Raw genomic sequence first — 24,473 nt, forward strand, 5'->3', positions numbered from 1 at the left:
AATTTTATGTCAAGGTTTTACTAGCCCCACGGAATAACTGTGTTGTGTTTTTGTTTTATGCACTTTTAAACAATAGAAAAGGAACTATCTTATACTCAAATGTTTGATTAAACAAACCTACAAAACTGCTTTTCGAAGAATGTAGATTTTTTTATGACTTATGTGATTTTCAAGTATTTATCCTCTAAGAATACTCATTTTGGGGCCAGAATGATGATAAGCAGATAGGGTGGTTTCTTAAAGCATAACTGTCCCAAGTTTGATCCCCGGCATCCCATATGGTGTGTTCTCATCATCCTTAGCCGATCCGGAGTTATACATGAGTACAGAGCCTAGAGCAAACTCTTAGTACCAAAGAATATGTCCCCAAAACAAAACCAAAAAAGAATGCTTATGTTTCTGAGTCAATTTCCATAATTTGCATATATGGAAGAATACCCATTTATGTCAGTATAATTTTCATAGCGTTTTATATCTTCACATCATTTTTCTCTTAAACATGTTTATTTTTAATTAAAAGCTTTATTATAGCTTAACATGGTTACAATAGTGTTAACATTTGTGATATTGTTGTACAACTTATTGCATAATCACCAAATTTCTCGAGACTGTTTTTCTTTCACCAGTAATCAGTTAATAGCTAATATCTTCCCTTTTTGGATGCTGATATAAGATATTTAGTTTAGAATTTTTAAATTGTCTCTTGTCCTAAAAAACTGGCTTTTGCCAGTTAATTTCTTTCATCATAATTAAACTGTTGGAAACATTTTAAAGGTTTTTTTTTTTTTTTCAGTTTCTCAGATCAACTCAGTAAATGAAAGGTAAATGTGTTTTGAAAGAAATGTTTAGGGAATATATATACATATATTTTGAGTGTACACATGTATTTCAACCATTAAAGAATACCTTGAACTAACTGGTAGAGGGGGTGTAGTATTTAAATGATGTTGCATGAAATCCCATTCAGGAATGCAAGTCAGAGTGACTAAAATTATGGGTGGGAATTTGAGGACAACAGTGGTGGGGAGATTTTACCTTGGTGAGGGGACTGGTTTTGAAACAAATGTATTAGGAACAACCATGTAGTGCATGGTCTTTAAATAAAATAATTAATGTGGGAAAAAAATAAAACCACTACTCTATAAAAATAATAATTAGGGCATACTTCCTTCTTTTTTAACTAGAGACCATTTTAGATTTCTCAAGCTGATCATCAGAATAAAAAATAGAATATACTCTTAACTCCTAAAACTCAAACTAACAAAGTTTGAGTCATATAGAAAAATATGTTTAATCTCTACAACTATTAAATGGGAGGATTTTTAAAAGTCATTTTAAAAATGACATAAGCTTTTATTTATTTGGGCAGTTGTAAGATGGTAGAATAGTGGTTTTTAGCCTTGGTAACACATTAAAATCACCTGCAGAGCTTTACAAAGGAGCTTCCCCAAACCAGTTACATCATTATTTCCAGAGTGGGAGCAGGCATCAGGTTCCCTAGGTGATTCTACTGTGCATCCCAAATTGAGAAGAGCTGCTTTACAGGAAACTGAGGGGGGAATGGAGGAGAAAAGCCATCTCTTCTGTATAACAAACCATGGAAAGAATAAAGCCCTCAGACAGAACCCAATAAGAGTTTCAACAGTAAATTCTAAGTAGAAAATTGGCTTACCAAGCGGTTCCCCCCCAGAGAAAACAAAGGAAACAGAAATAAGCTTTCTGTAACTGAATCATTTGTCTTTTAGAGGAGGAACATGCTTCAAATTTATTTTATGGACATTAGAAAAATGCTGATCTAATTTCACACCACCAAGCTCTAAACAACAGTACATATCTTAATTATAAACACAGAGCAGAGAGTTAGTTATATATTCTAGGGAAATTTTTTTTGCTAAATTATCAATTGATAACATAAAGAAAAAGTAAAACTGTCAGAAATCTCACTAAGCATAGTTTGGAATGTGCATATGCAGATTATTGCATATCCACATTGGAAATATAGTAGTATTTTTATTTAAATTCCATAGATATTTGTATTTCCTTCTAGAAAGATATTACTATCATTCTAAAGCTATTTAATTATTTTGCTTTGTCAAAAATGTCATGACAATACCAATTACTCTTACCTTTGTATTTGAGCAAGTATTTCAGCTGTATGAATTTGATAAAGTTTTCTTAGTACGGGGTATTTTTCAGATATCTTACACAGAAAATGTCCCTCTTTTTTTTTAAATGGAGCGTTTGTGATTTACAACGGTGCTAATGATGGTTTTCTATGCAAATAATTCAAATTCCATACGCCTCACCATTGTATCCTTCCCCAATGATCCCAATGTCCTTCCTTTCTAAACCCCTTCCCCAACTCAATTGTGTGGAACTAGGTCTCCTATGGCATTGCTTTTATCCCTTTATTGCTACCTTGATATATGTCTTTAAATATCATACATGAGATAATTCTGTATTTATTTCTTTCATTCTGACTGATTTCACTCAGCATAGTATCCTGTAGATCTTGTTTTTTCTTAGTGCTGTATAGTATTCCTTTGTGTATCAATACTACAATTGCTTGATCATTCATCTTTAGTTGAGCATTTGGTTGTTTATATTTTTAAGTATCTTTTTTGTTTGTTTTTGTTTATTTCTTTTGTTTTGTTTGGCCACATTCGTTTGACGCTCAAGAGTTATTCCTGGCTATGCGTTCAGAAATTGCTCCTGGCTTGGGGAGACCATATGTGATGCGGAGGGATCGAACCACGGTCCATCCTTGGCTAGCACTTGCAAGGCACACACCCTACCTCTAGTGTCACCACTCCGGCCCCTGTTTCTATAACTTGACTATTGTACTAAGTGCCATGATAAAAATTTCTTTGAAATTTTTTACCAAATCAATTTTAAAGACACATAAGCAGATGGGTCAGAGAGATATTACAGGAGTATGGTAGATACTTTGCATGTGACACCATCCTTGGCAACACATGGTCCCTGGAGCATCTCCAGATGTAACCCTGGCAGTTCACCGAGCACTTTCAGAAGAGCTCAGGTAATTCCTGCAACACTGCAGATTGAAGCCTTCACATTGAACCTCCATACCCACTGTCCTGAAATCATTTGGAGGCACCCCCTTCCAAAAAATAAATAAATAGAGATATTAAATCTTAAAACCTGTTATCAGGGATATGGAATTACAAACTTATAAATCAACTTTATCCCATAAGAATTAAAACACATGTTCTTACAATGATTAATAAAAACTGATGGAAACATGTAATGTAATAAACTTTAAATGTAGTATAATTTGATTAAAAGTGGGTCTGGAGAGATAATACATAGTCCCCTACGCACTGCTAAGAGGAATTCCTGAGTGCAGAGCCAGGTGTAAGCCCTGAGCATCACCAGTATGGCCCTAAGCTCAAAATAATAATGATAAATAATATTATTATAATCTGATAAAAAGTATTTAAAAAACATAACTACATTGAAGTTAAAAAATAAAAATATCTAAAAAGTAACTTTCCCAAAGAAATGTATGTACTTTGTTAGCTTTTAACCATATAACAAAAATTTGATGTTGCTCAGGTTACTCTTGGCTTTGCGCTCAAAAACCGCTCCTGGCTTGGGGACCATATGGGATGCCAGAGATCGAGTGCAAGGCAAATGCCCTACCACTACAGCCCCAAAGATGTTCTATTTTATAGATTATGGTTTTAGAAAACAATCTTTATTATAAGACATTCATAAATAAATCTCCTCAAAAATGATTTTATTATTAATGAAACATCCCTGAAACCTGTTACCAAACACTGATAAATAATTACATAATTTGCAATAATGAGCCAACATGGGTTGGCTGAATGCAAGGTAAATGCCCTACCCACAGTGCTATCACTACAGCCCCAGAAAATTCATATTTAACTTTTTAATAGGAATAGTATATATATAATGATGCTAGTATATGCTAGTGATGCCTTAGTATATATCTAGTGATGATAGTGATCTAGGGACGCCAAGGGATCGAACCACGGTCTGTCCTAGGCTAGTGCTGGCAAGGCAGATGCCTTACCGCTTGTGCCATCACTTCGGCCCCAACAACCACTATTTTTAAGGTCATCTTCTCTACATATTAAGTATATTACTTTAAATTCTATGTGGCAATCCTGTAATTCAGGCAAATAAATCCTCATTTTCTAGATGAGAAAACTACAGTTCCAGAAGATTAAATTGTCCAGAATCCCAGAGTTCTCTGTTACCAAAACTTTCATGTGATACTTCTGTAGTGTGCTGTAGCTTGTGGCTGTTATACAGAGTCTGATTCAATTTGGAATTAAATTCTTGGGTTTTAAGTCATATAAACTAGTCAGGATATAATATTACTTTCAAAAGATGAAGTAAAAGAAAATTTTTTCTTTCCCTTTTCATATTTCATATAAATAGGTGAAACACTAGCAATAATTTTATTGGTTTACATTTGTATGATTTATTTTTATTTTGGGGGCCACACACAGAAGTGCTCAGGGCATAGTCCTGGCTCTGTGCTCAGAGATCATTCCTGAAAATGTTTAAGAAATCATTTGTGTTACCCAAGATCAAACCTGGGTCAGCCACATACATGCAAGGTTAGTACCTTGCCCCTGTACTATTTCTCTGCTCCCTGCATAATTTTTGATTTGAACAGTTAGTTTTTATATGTTTTATTTTAATTATACATTTACATTAAAAAACACACTATTTTCAGGATAACTCAGTAAACTCAAAGAATTAAGTTTCTTTGTTAGAAATCAGTAGTGTTCCTTGAGAACACTATTTTTCAAAATTCTTCATTCACGCAGAGTGTCATTTCCTCTATTATTTACTACTTGGCAAAAATAGGATAATGAAAAAGAAACACAAACTTCTCTTTCCCACTCCAATGTTAGTGATCTCCATTTTCATTTGGCTAATTTGTTTCTTCAGTCATTCTACCTTCTCTTCTCCCCTCTAAACACACTTAAAGTTCACAGATGCTGTTCTTCTTAATCTCTGTTTTATTACACAGAAAATGAATTTATGTATACATGTAAAATTAGTATTACTATTGTTGTTTGGTTTGGGGGCCACACCCAGTGATACTCAGGAATTATCCCTGGTTTTGCACTCATGGATCACTCTTGTAGGCTCAGGGATATTGGGAATCAAAACTGGGATTCTGCGGTGTACAAGATAAACATCCTACCTGCTATACAGTTACTCTGGACCCAGTGTAAATTATTTATTTATTTTTCTTTCAAAGTAGCAAACTTGCAAAGACCTTGGCTTTTAGATTTGGACTAATCTGAATTCAAGCTGCAGTTCTAGCATATAATAACTTTAGGGCAACACCATGTATATTATCTCTTTGTCCTTTATTTTCTATATATATAGAATGTTTACTGTAATATATAAATTTGGAGTAATGAAAATAGAAGATTAGATAAATAAGACAAATGATTGGCATCTTTAGTTTTGTACAGCTTCTAATTAATGACATTCCTTTTCTGAAAGTTATGCATATTCAGTGACTTTTTAATTTTTAAATTGTGTGCTTATAATTGCTATAAGAAAAGAGAGACTGTTATGGCCCATGGTCAGCCATAAGCTGGTACTGTCCCTTTAAGGGTGAAGATGTCAGTTACTATACACATATACTGAAGGACAGTTGGCCTTGGGGTATATAAAGCCAGGGCTGAAGTGCTCCTGCTGAATGGTTGCTGCTGAATTGCAAATGTTTGCCAGACTCTCTGCTCCTGTTGCCTTTTGCTGCCTCTATTACAGTTTCCCTTTGTCTAGTTCTTGCCCTGGTCAAAATTCTCTCTCCCTTCCCCTCCCCCCTCCCCCCCTCTCTCCATCCCTCCCTCCCCCCTAGGAGATTGACTGTAAGACCACTTCATGCTTTCTCTTCAATTAAACTCTGTTTCTAACCCTCTTTGTTGGAGCTTTTGACAATTAATGCCCATATTTGGCCTTTTTCCTGGAATTGTTATTGCTTCCATAAATGCTCATAACCCTGTGGTTCAAGATTTGCTTCAATAACTGAAAGCAATTTTACAAAAGCACTCTGAATCTGTTTTTATCACTCATGTAAGATCTCATTCTGTTCTCTTGAGTCTAGTGGCTTTAGAAAATGAATCAGCTGATCACCCAGCAATGCATATTTAATCACCTATAGAAGAGCATAATGCCCTACACATAAATGTTCATCACCTTCATGTACACTATCACATCCTGTGAAGACAGGTTCACAAAAATAGTCCATATTTGCTCTATTTGCACTCCTTTGCATTGCACCCCTATGTGGTCAGAACTAAGCCCAGAGGCAAATGGATATGATTCATATTAACTTCTTCCCAATCAAACCATTTGTACATGGAGTTATTTATATTTATTTTATATGGGCTGTCCCTATGACTTCAGAAAGAGCTAACACCATTTGATTCTTTTTATTACAGTGCTTTTTTTGTCATGTTTTTTCTCAATACCATCAAAACTGATAATTGTCCAGCCTACACTAGTAAAACTTTTCAATCATTTTGCAAAGAATAGCAAATCAAATATATACTGGCATCCTCTATTATCCTCAAGGACAAGCCATTGTTGAACGTGCTCATAGAACTCTCAAAACTCAATTATTAAAAAACAGAGAAAGGGGCATGCCTCTGCTTCACTTCCTAACCTTAACTTTTTTTTTTTTAATTTACCTCAAGGAGAACCCCATACAGCTTCTTAAAGACACTTTCAGGAAGATGTATAGACTCAGAAAACAATTAATTCACCTATCTGGGTGAAAACTAATAAAGATTGAGTAACAGACAGCACAGTACTTCCAGGGCAAGGCTATGTTTATATTTCTATAGAGAACATCCCCCAAAAAGAAACTCTGGATTCTGTTATGCTTCATTAGCAATTGACATCTCTGAGACTCAAAAAGTCTTTTAGATTTTTCATTGCTTTAAGAAACAATATAAAGAATCCTCTTGTTTTCAAGCATTTCAGCTGCGTTTATACTTTTGTACAAAAATCTTATTTATCTTATTTATCTTTATTATCTTATTTTTATTTATCTTTTTGACCCAATATAAACCCAGTTTTGTCATTTTCCCTATTCTCCATTAGGTAGATATCAAAAAAGTGAAACTGGCAATCCCACAGTGCCCCATGTCAGCAGGAAGTAGTCAGTCGATCTCGTTGTCCCAGGTCCTTATAAGATCAGAGTTTTCGCTTCTTGAAGGAAGATAATTATAAATATAACTTTGTTGTACAGAATTTAACAACCCAGTCACCTTTAAAATAACAGTTATTGTCCTAAGTAGACCCTTTTTTAAATATAAATCTTTATTTAAGCACGTGATTACAAACATGTTTGTAGTTGAGTTCAGTCATAAACAGAATACTTCCCTTCATCAGTGCAACACCAATGTCCTCACCTTCCCCACCCCTGCCTGTATTTGCTATAGGCATTCTACTTCTCTCATTCTTTAACATTATCATGCTAGTTGTTAGTGTAGTTATTTCCCTAACAGCATTCACTCACCACTCTTTCTGATGAGCTTCAAATTGATGAGCTAATTAAAGACAGTAATGTCTTTAATTTTTCTTAAAACCTATAGATGACTGAGACTATTCTGTATCTGTCTCTCTCTCTGACTTATTTCATTCAACATAATAGATTCCATGTACATCCATTGATGTTTAAATTTTAAATAGCTTTTATTTTTGATCTACAGCTTTTACAGCAGTATTGCTATTTTTACTGTTTCTAAACAAAGTTTCCTTTTCTGGTCACTTGGCAATGGAAAGTCACCCACCCCTTTAGGAGAAAAAGAATTGCTTGCAACCAGTCCATCACCTACTTGAATTGGCCTCTTTGACTGGGTTCCTGGATCAAGGACCTGGCTCTTTTGACCTGCAGAAGGCCATTGACTTTTTGACAGCCTTGCACCAATGCATTATGTCATCATCAGCTGGAATCCTTTGGATCTGACCTACCTGAAACTTGATTGGCAATGTAGAAAATACTTGGATATTTTTATTTATCCCCCCACACACACACACACACACATTTTTTCCTATGGAAAAGGGAGGAATTGCCTTGAAAAACATTTTCTTCCTATAGAAGAATTTTCAGCCATTGTAAGATGGCAGATCAGTATGGCTACTGTAGCCTCATCCCCCCATTCTTTCTGTGTAACCTTACCTACAAGAAAGACCTTCCCATTTCTGGGAGGGGTTTTGGGGAGGTGACAAAAGGTTTGGCCTCAGGGGCAAAATGGAATTTGCATAGATGCAGGATGGAGGAGGAAGCAGGAGGAGATTTCTGAGGGGCAAGGTACAATGCAGGGCTGAATAGTAATCCAGTGTAAATGGTTATTATATAGGTCACACATGTTGGACAGGGCAATTAAGATGTTTGGGTGTCAGTTGTAGAATTAAATAATTAAGCTCTTTGGATGGAGCTGGATGGTGATGGGATGAATGGAGGGGCCTTTCTCTGCCATCCCAGCGCCACATGTATCCAATTCCCACCAGCTGGCGGGTCTACTGGTTCAGGGTGGCAGCAAGGAGAAAATCCACTCACAGGCAGGCTTCTTCAGGAGATAACATCTTTATTTGCCCTGGCCAACATGTGTGGCCTATATCATAACCATTTACACTGCATTCCTATTCAGCCCTGCATTGTACATTGTACCTCAGAAATCTCCTGCTTCCTCCTTCATCCTGCATCCATGCAAATTCCCTTTGCCCCTAAGACCAAACTTTTTGTCACCTCCCCAAAACCCCTCCCAGAAATGGAAGGGTCTTTCTTGTAGGTAAGGTTACACAGGAAGAATGGGGTGGATGGGGCTACAGACTACCATTTAAGATTTATGACACTGGCAGTGGAAAAAAATAAATGCATTATGGTCCATCATCTTACTTCCTTTTTGACTTTTCCCTATTGATAAACTTGTGATGCCTTTTAAAAAGAAAAATAAGATTGGAGAAAGGAAGCACTGATCCCTTCTTCCTTCACTCTTCCCCTGACTTGACCAGACTACAGCCTGGTTACTGATCACACACATACTTTCATACTTTACTCTTTGTAAGAGGAAAGACCCTACTCATTGTCAACTTGCCTCTTAGCTTTCTACCCTAAGGCTATTTCTTCAAGATTTTAAGCTGTGTTTAAAGTTTTTAAACATTATTATAGTTTTTTTTTAAAAAATTCAATTCCACATGTTTATTGCATGTCTACTGCCATGATAAATTTTGGATGTATATTATACATGTATACAAAAAAAGAGTTTAAGATAGATGAGACGTATAGTTGTAATCTTTTCTAAGATTACAGTGACAATGGTGAGTATACCTAGATTTTAAAAATAAATAAAAAGTCAAATGTTACAAGTGTCATTGACAAACTTGAGATACAGAAAGGGGTATCACCCTGGGATCAAAGAAAGGAAGGAAATATGTTTCCAGCTGAAAGGAATTTAGTAACTAGGATAGAGTACTTCTTCAACAGCGATATGGTTAGTAGAAAAGATAGGTTTTGGGTGAAGAGTGTGGATTTCAGACAGAAACATGAGTGAAGTTAGTGGGCTTGGAAAATGCAAGGCAGGTTTAGTTTGAATTCAAGGATGGAATAGTGTGGAGAGACTATAGAATTAAAACTATCATTTGCAGGTTAGTTCACTTCTATCCTTTGTATAAGATTTCTCATCTCATTTAGAGAAAAGTCAAGGTTTCTGTAATGGCCCAAAGACTGCTGTATAATAAGTATCTCTCCCACAATTCCCACTATTTCTTTACTTGTTTTTAAAAAATTTTAGCTCTATTTTTGAGTGTGTGTGTGTGTGTGTGTGTGTGTGTGTGTGTGAATATGAGTGTGTTTAACCTTGATTAGTACAAGAGTATACCTCAGGGCATTTCTTTAGCCAGATTTTTTTTTCTTTGAGCCACAACTTACAGTGCTCAAGAATCACTCCTGGCTGTGCTTAGGGGACCATATGGGATGCTGAGGATTGAACCTGCCTTGGTGAGCTGTGTGCAAGGCAAGTGCCCTACCCACTTACTATACTATCACTTTAACTCCTCAGGGTATGCTTTCTCTACCTGATATGCTCCTTTTGCTACTGATCATAGAGCTTATACTTCTTTTCTTTTAGGTTGCCATTATCAAAGAGACTTCTGTGAACCATTGTCTTCTTCTTACTGTTTTTCATTTCTGAAAAATAAGATCCTTACTATCTTCTGTATGTTGAAAATTACTCTCTTGTCTCTAGCAATTGACAGAAATTTTATACTCCAAATAATTTACTGCTCCATCTGTAGTATTCAGGACCAGTATCTAAGAATACCTTACACTAAATCGTTTTTAGAAAAAAACATAGAAATTGTTCATCTACCTCCAGAAAATAATACAGTGGCATGCCTCACATGCACTTGACTGGGCTTTGACTTCCAGCACCACATGGTCTCTTGAGCATCACTAGGTACAGGCCTTAATGTCTCCAAGTACTTTGGGTGTGTCTCTGGAGTCATCAGCACTACTGGGTGGCCTAGGTAATCCCTGGCACTACAGAGTCCAGATAACATTACATTCTCAGGTGCTTACATTGAATTCATGGTCCAATTGACCTAGAAATACCTTCAGTGCCCATAAGCCTTTTGGAAGACTATACTTTCCTACTTTCTCCCAAAAGGGAGAAGGAATTGGATAAAGGGCCTATAGGGCTTAAATAGTCCAGACAAGGGAATCAATATTTAATTCATTAGTCAGAGGGTAAACATTGAAAGGTTTGAACAAAGGAGTGAAAGCAAGGCCAATTTTTTTTTAGTATGGTGATATTGCACAGGATTGACTTTTGAAAAAGTCACATCAGTTCTGCTGCTTTCCTTCCCTCTCTAATACTTCACTATATATAACATCTATGTGTATTTTTTAAATAACTTTGAAGTTTAAAAAAATGTTACTTTCAAGAAATTGCTAAAGTTGCTAAGAGTAAATTTCCTTCCTATACTTTTCTCCAAGTTTTCCCAGTGATAGTATCTTACATTACTGCAGAGCATTGTCAGATCAGGAAAAGGACTTTGGCATAACAGTATTAATCCAGGTACAGATAGTAGTTGAATTCCATTAGATATCATATGTATTTGCGTCTACACATGTGTTGTCATCGTCGTCATCATAGTAGTATAGTAGTAGTAGTAGTCGTAGTAGTAGTAGTAGTAGTAGTAGCAGCAGCAGCAGCAGCAGCAGCAGCAGTAGTAGTAGTTCTTTAAAAAATTTTGTCTATTTCTTTTTTTTTAATAAAGAATGCTTCACAAATTTGTGTGTCATCTTTGTGCAGGGGCCATGCTAACCTTCTCTGTATTGTCTGTATTGTTCCAATTTTAGTATATGTGCTGCCAAAATGAGCACTGTTCTTTGAATTTTTATCACCTGTGTAGAAATGTGCTTTTTGGAGGTTGGGTATGAGGTTTGCGCCATATCCAAAAATGCTCAGGGCTTACTCCTGGCTGGCTTTGTGCACAGGGATCCTTCCTAGCGTGTATCTGGGGACCATTTGTGGTAGCAGGGATTGAACTGAGGTCAACCATGTAGAAATAAATACCTTAATCTCTCTTCTACCCAGAAATGTGCTTTTCAAATGTTACTATGTATGATTCTGATTTTTTTAGAATGTGTCAGTAAAATTCTTTTGTTAACCACTCTCCAAATTTTTGATCTTCCAAATCTCAATGAAGTGAGAAGTATACTATTGGTAACTTTTCTGTCTTGATGCTTCGGATGACCTTTTTCTTTAGAGTAAGCTTTCTTTTTGCCAAAGGAATAAAGTTCTTCCTATTTGTTATTGCTCAACTTAACAAATCTTCATATTCTTTCTGTTAGTAAAATTTAATTGTTTCAAAACTGTTACTAGTTTTATAATTTTTCCCTTTTTCTAATTAGGATTATATTTTGGTAAATAATTTAGAATTGGGAAGAGTGGTAGGTGATATTAGCTAAAATATTGAAAGTTCTCTATTTACTCTTAAACAATATTTTGTTTTAAATATCATGCTAACTATATATTTTGCTAAAAGCCCACCTTATTAATTTAATATAATATGGGACATTTATTTTTTAAGTTGGAGGGTATTTGTTTTTCATTTGGTGGGTACAAACCAGTGATCCTTATGCTCAAGAATCACTCCTGGCTACACATAAATAAAATGCCAATCCTCTGTACCATTGCTCCAGTTCTTTTAACTTATTTAAAGTAAAAAGAGAGTTATTTTAACTTTTAACTTATTTAAGTTTATTTAAACTGTTAACTTATTTTAAACTTTTAAATGACTTAAAGTTTAAAGAAACTTAAAGTTAAAATCAGAGTTTAATTTCTGCTGCTAGGTTATCTATGTGCTATATCTTATTACATAATATAGTGCATATTTTTGCATGTATATATCTACATTACTAGTGCTCTTCAGGAGAGTGCTGTATTAATATGCAAGATTATTATGATAGCTGAAGAAAAGTAAAATCTATCTGAACATACTTCATATATTTCTTATAGATTCTGAGTTCTGTTCGCACAGAATGGGATCCAATGGATGTTTGCTTTGGCACCAAAGACCCTTACCAAATCTTTACAGTGGAACACTCCATCAGTGTAGACAAAGAGTTCATGGCTGACAGCTGCATCTATGAATGTGTTCGGAACAAAATCCGGTGTATATCAATCACCAGAATACCTCTAAGGTCAAAGGCGATTAGCTTCTGCAGGAATGTTACAGAAGACAAACTGATTCTGGGCTGTGAAGATTCTTCTGTAATTCTTTATGATAGTCATCGTAGAGTGACACTCATAGCCCAGGCTGAACTTTTACCATCACTAATAAGCTGCCACCCAAGTGGTGCCATTCTGCTAGTTGGCAGTCATCAAGGAGAGTTGCAAATTTTTGATATGGCTCTATCCCCTATTAACATCCAGCTCTTGGCTGAAGACTGCTCACCCAGGGAGACTCTGCAATTCAGTAAATTCTTTGATGTTTCCAGCAAGCTTGCTGAAATGCAGTGGATAGCTCCTCACTTGGCTTCCCAGAAGCCTGAAAGTGGGGAAATCTGTGATCTTCTCTTCCTCAGGTTTGCCAGAGGACCTTTGGGTGTACTTCTGTTTAAATTTGGTAAGTCAGGGAAGCAGGTGAGTAAACATTGATTGTAATGTTGTCCTTATAGTTAAGATAATAAAGTTATTCATGGAATGTTAATATTCTATTTGTCATCTCATGAAATGCTTGCCTTTCAAACATGTCATACAGTTTTCTTAAGAAAACTGGTGGGTGATTTTTTTTTAGATGTCAGGAAATGTTAGATATTGAAAAATTTAGAAATTTTATTAATGGTTGAGTTGAATGTTCACATTTGACAAACCCAGAGAAAATCTCTTACACTACCATATGTTCCTTCAGAAATGGTCCTGTGAATACTTAAAAATTATTTACTATGAAGAGCAATTTTTATTGGAACACTTTTTCTATTACAACTATCTTAGATTATATGGTTTTTTTTCTTCCTACATTGGATTATTTCAAGTGTTTTTTTAAAGTGAAAGTGAATAGTTATTATTTGCTAAAGATATTTATAATATGTAATTTACTTTCCTTTTAAATAAAAATGATCAAACTGACTTTTTAATACTGATCACTAATGATGGAATATGTTGAGAATATCATTGTTAAACGATTTTGTCCTTGTGTGAACATGTAAGGTATATGTATACAAATGCAGATGATAAGAAGCTTCCTAAACACAGACTACACAAAAGACCCCAGTTTATATGATCCATAAGTGACCAAAATATCCTTCTATGGGTATATTACTGTAAGCCCATTTCATCCTAGAAACCTTAAATAGCAGTTTTATTAAGATGATTAACTTGCCTTTTGTGGTTGTAAAAAAACCACACTGTTTAAAAAAAGATTTAATTAATGTCATTGATTTAAAACAAGGAGAGCTAAGTAAATTTTAAAAGCTCTTGGAGGATTTGATTCTGGTACAGCTGTTTTTGCTACATCTACTTGTCTCTAAAACGAAATATATGCAATAATCTAGTGAGTCTAGTGAAAATAACTCGATAAATTTGAGTTATATAATATGATTTTATATATTTTATTAATTAAAATGCACTTACGTTTATTCATAATGTTAGTATTAAGTATTATATACAAATAAAACCTCAACTGTTACAGATGATTTAGTTCTGCTTTGCCCAACTATACATTTAAAATGTATGTCTCCTTACACAACACTTAGTAAAGTGAATGTTAGACAATTATGTTTGTTAAAACATGCATGTGTACTTCTCTGCATGTACACACACATTCTCTTTTTATCTCCCTCTCTCTCTGTGTGTCACATCCTCTAAATTACCCAGTTACCTGTCAAACAGCAGGCTGTCTGCCCACATATACCTAGCTTTTCTTCAGTTCTTCATATGAGCCTACTCAAAACAGCTTTGCAAAAAGCACAGCTTTCTCTTCCTATCGCTAGCACATTTGCCTTCTTACTAAAGTAAACAGGTTCTCAGTGTAGGGATTTAGAGGGCTTCCTGCTAATTGCCAGCTTGTAAACTTAATTGGACTGTCTCCCTGGGCACTGTTCCTAAATCAATTAGGCAATGAGTTGGCTGTCACCTCTTTTTCCCAAGAAGGTCTTTTGGAAGAGAATTATCCAATAGAAGACAAGCATTCACATGAAAAGGTGATAACTTTTGCAACCAGCATTTATCATTTAAATTTTATTTTCAGTATAACTTTATTTTAAAAAAAGGCTAAGGCATTTTAGTATTACTCTTTAAAAAATTTAAATATGGAGTTTTTAAGTGTACTATAAGAATAATATTCAGAAAATTATTTTTTCCAAAGAAGAGTATAATCCATAAATCAGTAGATTCCAACTAATAGATTTTATTTAAGAGAAAACATTATCCAAAGAACAGATTTTTAAAGGACCTGCTACTAAATACATCCAAAAATTTAATGTACTTCTTGAATTAACACAATGATGATTCTGGGCATCCATGTGGAATTTTTATGTATAATTCAAGTTACTGCATATATAAACAGGTAGTTGCATGTACAGTTTCTCTACTAGAGAACATTTATGAGATTTTTTTTTCAGTTGCTTGTTATGCAAGCCTTTGGAAAATTTGACATGAAAGGTGTAACTTACAAATCAGAAGCTAAAACAGATTCTAGTTTTAAATAGAATGCTGTCATATGTAAACAATGCAGTGGATGATGCCATTATGTTAATATTTTTAAGACAGACTCTTTTTTAGGTCAGTTATTCTTTGTTGAAAAAAATAACTTACTAAGGCTTTGCCTTCCATTCTGATTTTTTTCTAATAATTATGCAAATGGTTTGGGAATTAAAGGACCATCATCATACTGTTGTTATCTTCTTAAATAGGAGCCCTCTGTGATCAGAATTCCTTTAGTTGCCATCCATTTCACACAAAAAGGTTAAGCTTTATTTAAAAAGGTGAGGTGCCAGTGGTGCTACTGTAATTATTAGTTTTTCCATTTTCATTAGAACATATTCTGACTTTCAAGGCTCTCTTTAAATGCACATATTATTTCTACCTAAGATCCTCAATAGAGGATATTTACCTGCTTCTCACCATCTACCCACCCACCTACTGAATCACTTACCTCCATGCATAGCTTTCCTTCTCATTTAGTGGAAAAGATTCCCTTTTCTAAGACTAGAACTTTTCATTCTGGATCCTAAAACATCCCCTTTCATTACTTTGTCAGTCACCCCACACTCTTCTCATAAATCTTTTTCATCCACTTGTCCCAAGTAATATAACAAAAAAAAATCATCCTTAAATTTATTTCTTTCTGTTATTAATCAAATGTTCACCATATTTTATTAGGTCTTCTTATTGAAATAATAGTAAACACTGATTTCTCTGTTCCTTCACTTTCCTTTTACTCTTCACAGAACCACATTCACTCTTATAAAAGTGATCAATGACTTTCTACATTTCTCTCTCTCTCTCTCGCTCACACACACACACACACACACACACACACACACACACAGTTGCTAGATGGCTCTTCAGTAATTGATTGCTTAATTCTTCTATCATTATAGGAATCTCATTATACTTGCCTTCTATGATTCCTGATGCAACTTTTAATCACTTTTTTGATGTAATGAAAAGTTGACACTTTCCTGTTTTCCTTTATTACTCAAATCTTTTATACATATTGAGAGTTTGTTTTTAATCTACATACCCCATTTGATTTCAGACTGATCTTTCTTGACTCTATATCTACTTTGAGGGGGGGGCACACCCAGTGAAGCTCAGGGGTTACTCCTGGCTATGCACTCAGAAATCACTCCTGGTTTGGGGACCTTATGGGACACCAGGGGATCGAGCTGCAGCTCTAGACTAGTGCATGCAAGGAAAATGCCCTACCACTTGTGTCACCACTCGAACCCTTCTATATCTACTTTTAACCTAATTAATCTGTACTTCTCTTTGTATGTACACAGGTGTCTCAGACTTGTGTGCAGACATTAAATCATTATCTTTATACTTAAACCTGCTTCTCTTAACATTTTGGTGGATTATACAATTATTGAAATGAAATATTAAGTTACAAGTTATCTTAGAAACCTTTCTAATATCTAATGCCATCTCATGTTAGTAACTATATACCCTCAGTTCTACATTTTAAATGCTGCCAAATTTTTTCATTCATTTTCATATCTTTAATCTAGATTTTCCCTATTTTTCCATGATCAATTAGTAACTTTCTGTACTCTTCACCCTTTCAATCTTCCCATCCCACCCCCAATAAGTTTCATGAACTGTCATTAGAATGATATTTCCAATAGTGCAGATTTGGTCATGGATTTGCTAACCTGAAGTCTTCCAGTGGTTAATAACCACTGTCTGCTTCTCAGGTTTCATTTTCCTAAAGTGTTACACTAGTGTAGCTCCTCAGCCACATTACATGCTGTCCTCATATGCCCAAATGTCATGGTGGTATTCCATATAACTGAAGAGTTCCCCCAATGCCCTCATAAAGCTTACAAAATTGGGGAAATATTTAGTATTTATGCAATAATAGTAAACAAGAAATACAGCTAGCTCTTTCCTCTGTTATGATTTTGAAAATCACAGGCTATCTTTGTAGATGTGTTACTCTCTAAAATATAGATTGGGTACAGGGTTGTAGCTCAGTGGTAGAGCACTTGCATGTGTGAGGTCCTGGATTAGATCCCTACCACCACAAAAATAAATTAGTTAAAAAATAAGCAAGTAGTTTGACTTATATCAGTACTTTTGTAAAAAAAATTTCTTCAGTCTGGAGAGCAGGTATGGTCACTTGCCTTTTATGTAGCCAAGATTCGATCCACACATCCATGGCCCCCTGAACCAGCCAGTAGTAATTTCTATGTTCAGGACCAAAAGGAACCCCTGAGCATCACTGGATGTGACCAACAATACAAAACAAAACAGTTTCCTTCAAAAATGTTATTTTTAATGAAGGTTCAAAATACTGTATTTTACTCAGGTAGTAATTTATTGAGGTAAAAATTGTTAAATATTTTGTTAGATACCTCATCATTTTTAAATTGGACTTTATGGCTTTCAAGATTTACTTCTGTTTCACTCAGCATTATTTCTTCAAATTTACATTATGATTCGATTTAAAATGAAGTTCATTGAAGTATTATTCATATAATATAAAACTAAAGCATTTAAAATGGATAATTCAGTGACCACAATCAAGATATATATCATTTCCATGATTCTCAAAAGTTCTTTCAGATTTTTTTCCATCCTCACCTCTTCAAATGAGCATTGATATGCTGTAAATGTAAATTTTATTTGTTGTTTTTCTATAGAATGTCAAAGAAATGTACTCATCTAATAGGTTCTCTTATACATCTTGCTACTTTCACTCAGAATTAAAGTGTAAAATTTTTCCATTTTGGTGTGTGTATAAATATACACACACATATATATAATTTCCTTTACTGAATAATACACAATTTTTATAGATAAACCACATGCATGTTCTTTTCACATGCTGATATGTATTTATGATGCTTCTAGTTTTTAAATTTTTCCAGTTTTAAAATTGCCATAACTATTTGTGTTAATGGACTTTTTTCCCCTAGTTATTTTTTTATTCCTCTAGTTTTTTTAATTATTTTCAAATTTGAAAAACTTGAACACATTAAGCTGGAAAGATAGGGTACTAGCACTCAGCTGACTAGGTTTGATCCCAGCATCATATAAAGTTTCCCAATTCCTGCCATCAGTGATCCTTGAGTAAAGAGCCATAAATAAGTCCTGAGTACCACCAAGTATGGGAAAATTATTAACAGGACAGTATATAAATTTTAGTTGTACATAACTTTAAGATTGTAATGTATATATTCTATATATTCTAGATTTAGTTCACAATTTAGGGTCCAACTTTTCTAAGGTCTCTGGTTTAGTCTCAGGCACAACTGTAAGAAGTTCACTTCAACCCATTGCCTTACAGTTGCCTCTTTGTCCTGATTTAGTTCTAACATTTTGTTTTTACTTAGTTCATCTTTTCATTTATATTTCTAACGCACATATGAATGAAACCCTGTGGTTTTTGGTTTATTTTTGACTGGCTAATTTCACATAAGTATAGTAGCATATGAAGGCATTGCTATTATCTACACATGTTTTTGCAAATAGCAGGACCTACTCATTAGATAATAATTAAATTATGTCTCGTGTGTATATATCTCACATTTTACTACTTAATAGTAGACAATGCTATAGTAAATATTGGGTACAAATATCATTTTGTATTTGTGGGATTTTTATCTTTTAGAAGCAAATGCTCAGAAATGGGTTGATTAGATTACATTTCTATTTTAATTTTTTGAGGAATTTTTATACTATTTTAAATAATGGCTATGCCAGTTGCATTTCTACATATAAGGGTTCTTTTCTTTCCATATCCTCTCTCCAGCATTTATTTCTTATCTTTTAGATAATAGTTATTCTTATAGGTATAAGGTGATACCTCACTTTAATTTGCATTTTATTAGAGTAAACATCTTTACATGTTCCTATTGGCCATCTGTAGGTCTTTTTTGGAAAGTGTACATTTAGATCCTCTTTCCATTTTTAAATTAGGGGTTTTTTTTATTGTTGTGCCTTGTGGGTTCTTTGTGAATTTCAGACATTAATCTTATCAGATATATGATGTACAAATACCTTTTCTCATTCAGTAGAATTTCTTCTGTTGATGTTCCTTTCGGTATTAGTATTCTTTTAATTTTAAATACCTATATACTCAAGTATAAGCCGAACTCAGCTTATACTTGGGTCATGCAGGTTATTTGATTTGGTGCATACCCTCTGAATTAAATGCATAGTCTCCAGTCATCTTTTGCCATCTGCTGGAGTCCATAAGTCATGGCTGAACTGAATAGATAGGCGGCTGAACTGAACTGAATGCCACTGAACTATTTAACTCACAATATTCTGCGCTCTGTATGAGACTGACAGCAGTGACGATGATGTCATGACAATGTCTATGCTGATACCCTCACATCAGATACAGCTGAAGCCCTGTTTGGACATACAGATGATGAGGAAGAGGAATCCAGTTTTGAAGGATTTTAACCTTTGTGATTTAGCTTGATTACCTGTTAAGCTATGGTTTTCTGTACTTTACTTAAAGTTTAAAGTTATTGTTGCTAGTTTACAGTTTTTCTTTAGCAATAAATATTGAAAAGCATTTAATCTACTGGTTTTTCAGTTATTGTAATTGTTATGGGTATATTTTTATTTTTGAAATTTACCAGTGGCTGCTATATTTTCCACATCGACTTATACTCAAGTCACTAAGTTTTCCCAGTTTTTAGGGTAAAATTAAGGAGGTCGGCTTATACTCGAATATATATGGTAATCACATTATTTTTACTTTTGCTTTGTGTTTCCCCAGCTTTTGAAATTAAGTCTCGCCATCCCAAATCTCTACTGCCAAAATTAGAGTATTATCTATGTTTTAATTTATATATTTTATGGTATTCATTTAAGATATTAATGCATTTTGAATTTTTTAACAGAAGTGTAGTGAATTTTATTTCTCTACAATTGGATTTAGTTAAAAAGCAGTAAATGTGTTTTTCCAAAAACAAATAGAGCAAAATCCAATATTTATCTTGCAGATTGTCAAAAGGTTATCTAAAACATTATAAACTAAACTTCATAGCAGGAGAGACTCCTTGAACCTTGTTCATAAAAAGTATAAAAGAATTTTTGTCTATAAATCATCAAAATGTCTATAACATCATTACATATTCACTTTAGCTTTTCTCACTTTCTAAAGGATTCCACCTTCTATGCAGTCATTCTAAAAATATATATATCAATGCATATTCTATGTTAAGACAATTTGCTTCATGCTAGAGAACAATAAATCATGGCTCCTACATTGATGTAGCTTAACTGTGTAAGAAAATGTGCCTGTCCAGCTAGGATGCTGAGGGGAACCTGAAAACACTGATGACGGGAAGACAATTCTGGTGCTATTATCAGCAATAGAATAGTGTACATCTAAAACTCAACTGTCAATAATTTCACAAATCACTGTTCTTTAATATTTTTAAGTCAGGTAGAATGAAAGAGAATAAATAACACATTTGGCAAATAGTAGTCCTTTCCACATTGCTTATGCAAATAAAATATTAAGTATAAGAAAGGTCTCCATGTCTTAGTGGTGTATGAAAAAGTTATGAATAAAAGTATGGTAATAGAAGCTTATCAGCCAACAAGCTGCCAAATAATCCCTGGTACATAGATCTCCATGCTGAAAGCTCTGAGGTCTTCTTGAATGGCAGTGGGAAGATTACTCTCCTTCAAGAAGCCCCCACCTTCAATAACTAACTAACTAAATAAATAAATAAATAAATAAATAGGGCACTCCACAGCTCTTGAAGCATGCAGCCATAACACCCCCAAATTTCATAGTTTTGACAACCAAGTAAGAGTATAGCAAATTTGATGGAAAAACTGGTTAGAATCCTACTAAGCTCAAGATGAGTGAATCACTCCTGAGTTTCGGCACCAAAAAAAAAAAATAGATGAGTGAAAACATTTTTAATGTATGATTTTAGACTAACTACTTTTATATTTTGCATGTCGGTGTCTCATTTAACTAATAACAATTATTAAAGAGAGATTTTTTTCTTCATTACAAACTCTTCTTCATACAATTAATTAGGAATGAAAAATTAGAAAAAAATTATAAGTAGAATAATTGATTATATTCCATATAATATAAGGAGAAACTCCTTTCTGAAGGAGCTGTACCATTTCATATACCCATCAACAGCTTATGGTAGTTCTAGTTGCTTCACATCCTCATTACTTGGCATTAATAGTGTTTTTAGTGTAAATCATTGTAGTGCATGTAGAGTAGTGTTAATTAATTTTTTCCTGATGACTATTGTTATTTTCTTTGCACCATATATATTTTCTATTTATGTTTTCTGATGAGAACATTTTTTTAATTTTTGCTCAAATTTAATTAAGTGATTTGTTATAGATTTGTAGGTTTTTAAAAAATATATTTTGAATACAGGACCTTTATAAGATACTGATATTGTGAAAATTTTCTTCTAATTTTAGTTTACCTTTTATTTTATTTTTACCTTTCATTGTATTTTTATTCCATTTTCTTTTTGAGTTAATTATTTGAGCTACACCCAGTGGTGCTCAGATTTAACTCCTGGTGATCTCAGTGGACCATATGGTTTCTAGGATTGAACCCTGTCATAACTCTGGTTCTTTGAGCTATATATATATGCCCCCTACTTTTTAATGTTCTTTACTGTGTGTTTCAGAAGTACTTGTTTTTTATTGTAACAGCATCCAGTTCTTAAATTACTTCATTTTCTGGGTTGTACTTTGTATATACTATTTTGAAAATCTTTCTAACTTTGGGGGGGTTGATGTTGAGGGTTAGTCATAAGCTATACTTGGGGAAACCTGGGTTTCTTCAAGCACACAGAAATACATATATATTCTTTATTTCTTAGTTAATAGACAGACTATTTATCTCCATAGAATTGGCCCCCTTTTTAGTTTTATTTATTAATGTTAATTATGGGCTTACTGTGTATGACCTATACTATACTAAGATAACTTCATTCTGTTCCCATTTTGTTCAGTTTTATATTAAAGAGGTAAGATAACTTCTTTCTGGTTCCATTTTGTTTAGTTCTATCATAAAGAGATAAAAAAAGAGTTTCAAAAAACTTTCTCTACATCTATTAATATAATAATATGATTTTTATCTTTCTTTTTATTAATGTGGCATTAATTGACTTTATATGTTGAACCATCCCTGCAGTTCTGGAATAAATTCTATTTGGTAATGATGTACAAACCTTTGAATGTTTTGTTGAATTCAGTTTGCTAAAATTTTGTTGAATATTTTTGCAATTATATCAGAATGTTGGTGTGATGCATGTGTGTGTATGATGTATCTGCTTTTGAATCCAACTAATATTGGCTTCGAAGAAACTGGAAGTACCCATTTTTTTCTTTGCCTTTGCAGGTTTGTAGAATTCACTAGTAAACTCATCTGATTCTGTGCTTTTTATGACAGCTTCAATTTCCTTCCTTGTAATGGGCCTACAGGCTTTCTTTTTGTTTCTAATTCTATCACTGACTATGCTTTTGACTATACATTTGTTCAGACTGCTTGGTGGAAATTAAATGTAGACTGGGAGGTACCTACATATGTTGGGCTAGGCCCAAGCAGTGTCACCCTCCAGTTGCTCAACCCTTGAACAAGAATGGAGTTTGCCTCAGGAATTTGCCCTCAGGATGATTCTATTTCTAATAGAGATCAAAGATTGCTTCTCCCAGCAAGGTTGCTAGAAGCCACTGAGGTGAACCTTGCTGCTGACTCAAACCTCTGTATATCTTAGAGTATCTTGCCTTCTGTTCTGGTGTTGTAAGAGAACTGTAGTGTTAGCAGACCAGGTTGAGACTTATTCCCCCACCTCTATTTCCCAGGGCAAAGTACTGCAAGTTTTCAGATTTCTTCCAATTGTTGGTCATTGCTTCAACCTGCCCCTCTTCCAGGGGGCAGGGTTGTGCAATTTAGGATTTTGTTTCCAGATTGCTTCTATTAGAGCCAAATGGAGTTCATCTATTGTGGAGCACATTTTTGCTTCCTACTGTCTGTCTTGTTTGACAGATTCCCAGACAGGATTCTGTGTTTAATGGATTTTTTTCTGTACATTCGCCTAAGTCACAGAATAGACAATACTACACAGATTCTCTCTGATGGATCACCTTGACCATGCCTCCAATCCTTTTCCCATAGGGCCACTCCCAGCAATATTTGGACCCAGTGATATATAGGCACCATTATGGCTATGCATGGAAATGCTTAAAGAGCCATTAGTTGAACTCAGGACCTTGCAGATGATAGGCATAAGCTCTATTTCTTTTCTTTTATTGGATTTTTTTAAATTACAAACACCATGGCTTATAAAGTTGTTCATGATTGAGTTTCAGTCATACAGTATAAGTGGCCTTCACCAGTGCAGATTTCTTATCACCAATGTCCCCATTTTCCCCCCAGTTTCTTTGTCTTCTCACCTGCTTGCCTCTGTGGCATCTCTCTCTCTCTCTCTCTCTCTCTCTCTCTCTCTCTCTCTCTCTCTCTCTCTCTCTCTCTCTCTCTTACTCTCTCTCTCCTTTTTTTCTGACACAATTTCTCTTTATTCTTTTTGTCTTTTAGACACTGTGGTTTGCAATAATGTTATTGAAGATTTATCATGCCTATTATTTATCTCCTGTCAGCACCCAGTTCTTACCAGAGTGATTATTTTCAACTGTTATTGTTATACTGGCCCCTTCTCTGTCCTAACTGCACTCCTTCACTACTTGTGGCAAGCTACCTCCCATGGTCTAGTTCTTCTGGCCCTCATCTCTATTGCCTCTGGATATTAATACCATACTCTATTTTTAATATCTCACAAATGAAAAAGATTATTTTATGTTTACTCCTCTACCTCATTTCACTCAGCATAATACTCTCCATATTCATCCATGTATAAACAACTTTCATGACGTTATTTTTCCTAATAGCTGCACAGCCTTCTCTTGTATAGATGTACCACAGTTTCTTTAGCCACTCCTCTGTTCTCGGGCACTTGGGTTGTTTCCAGACCACTATTCACTAGTGTCACAGTGAATATAGGAGTGTACAGGACTTATCTGCATTGTGTTTTTGAACCCCTAGAGTATATTCCTAGGAGCAGTATTGCTGAATCATATGGAAGCTCAATTCTAGTTTTTTGAAGAATATCCATATTGTTTTCCAAAAAGGCTAGACCAGTTAACCTCCCACCAGCAGTGAAAGAGAGTTCTTTTCTCCCTGCATCCATGCTAGTACTG

The 24,473-nt window shown here is 34.5% G+C and overlaps 1 protein-coding gene and 1 pseudogene across 1 annotated transcript in view; one reads left to right on the plus strand and one right to left on the minus strand.

Moving 5' to 3' along the window:
* WDPCP (WD repeat containing planar cell polarity effector) overlaps positions 1–24,473 on the plus strand; it is a 288,768-nt gene that overhangs the window by 134,547 nt on the left and 129,748 nt on the right. The window contains exon 10 of the mRNA XM_049784760.1: positions 12,552–13,161. Within this exon, the coding sequence (XP_049640717.1) occupies positions 12,552–13,161 (610 nt within the window). The remainder of the gene's footprint in view (positions 1–12,551; positions 13,162–24,473) is intronic.
* On the minus strand, positions 11,298–11,413 carry LOC126025243 (uncharacterized; annotated as a pseudogene).

Source organism: Suncus etruscus, chromosome 12 (genome assembly GCF_024139225.1).
Source record: "Suncus etruscus isolate mSunEtr1 chromosome 12, mSunEtr1.pri.cur, whole genome shotgun sequence".
NCBI classification, from domain to species: Eukaryota; Metazoa; Chordata; class Mammalia; order Eulipotyphla; family Soricidae; genus Suncus; species Suncus etruscus.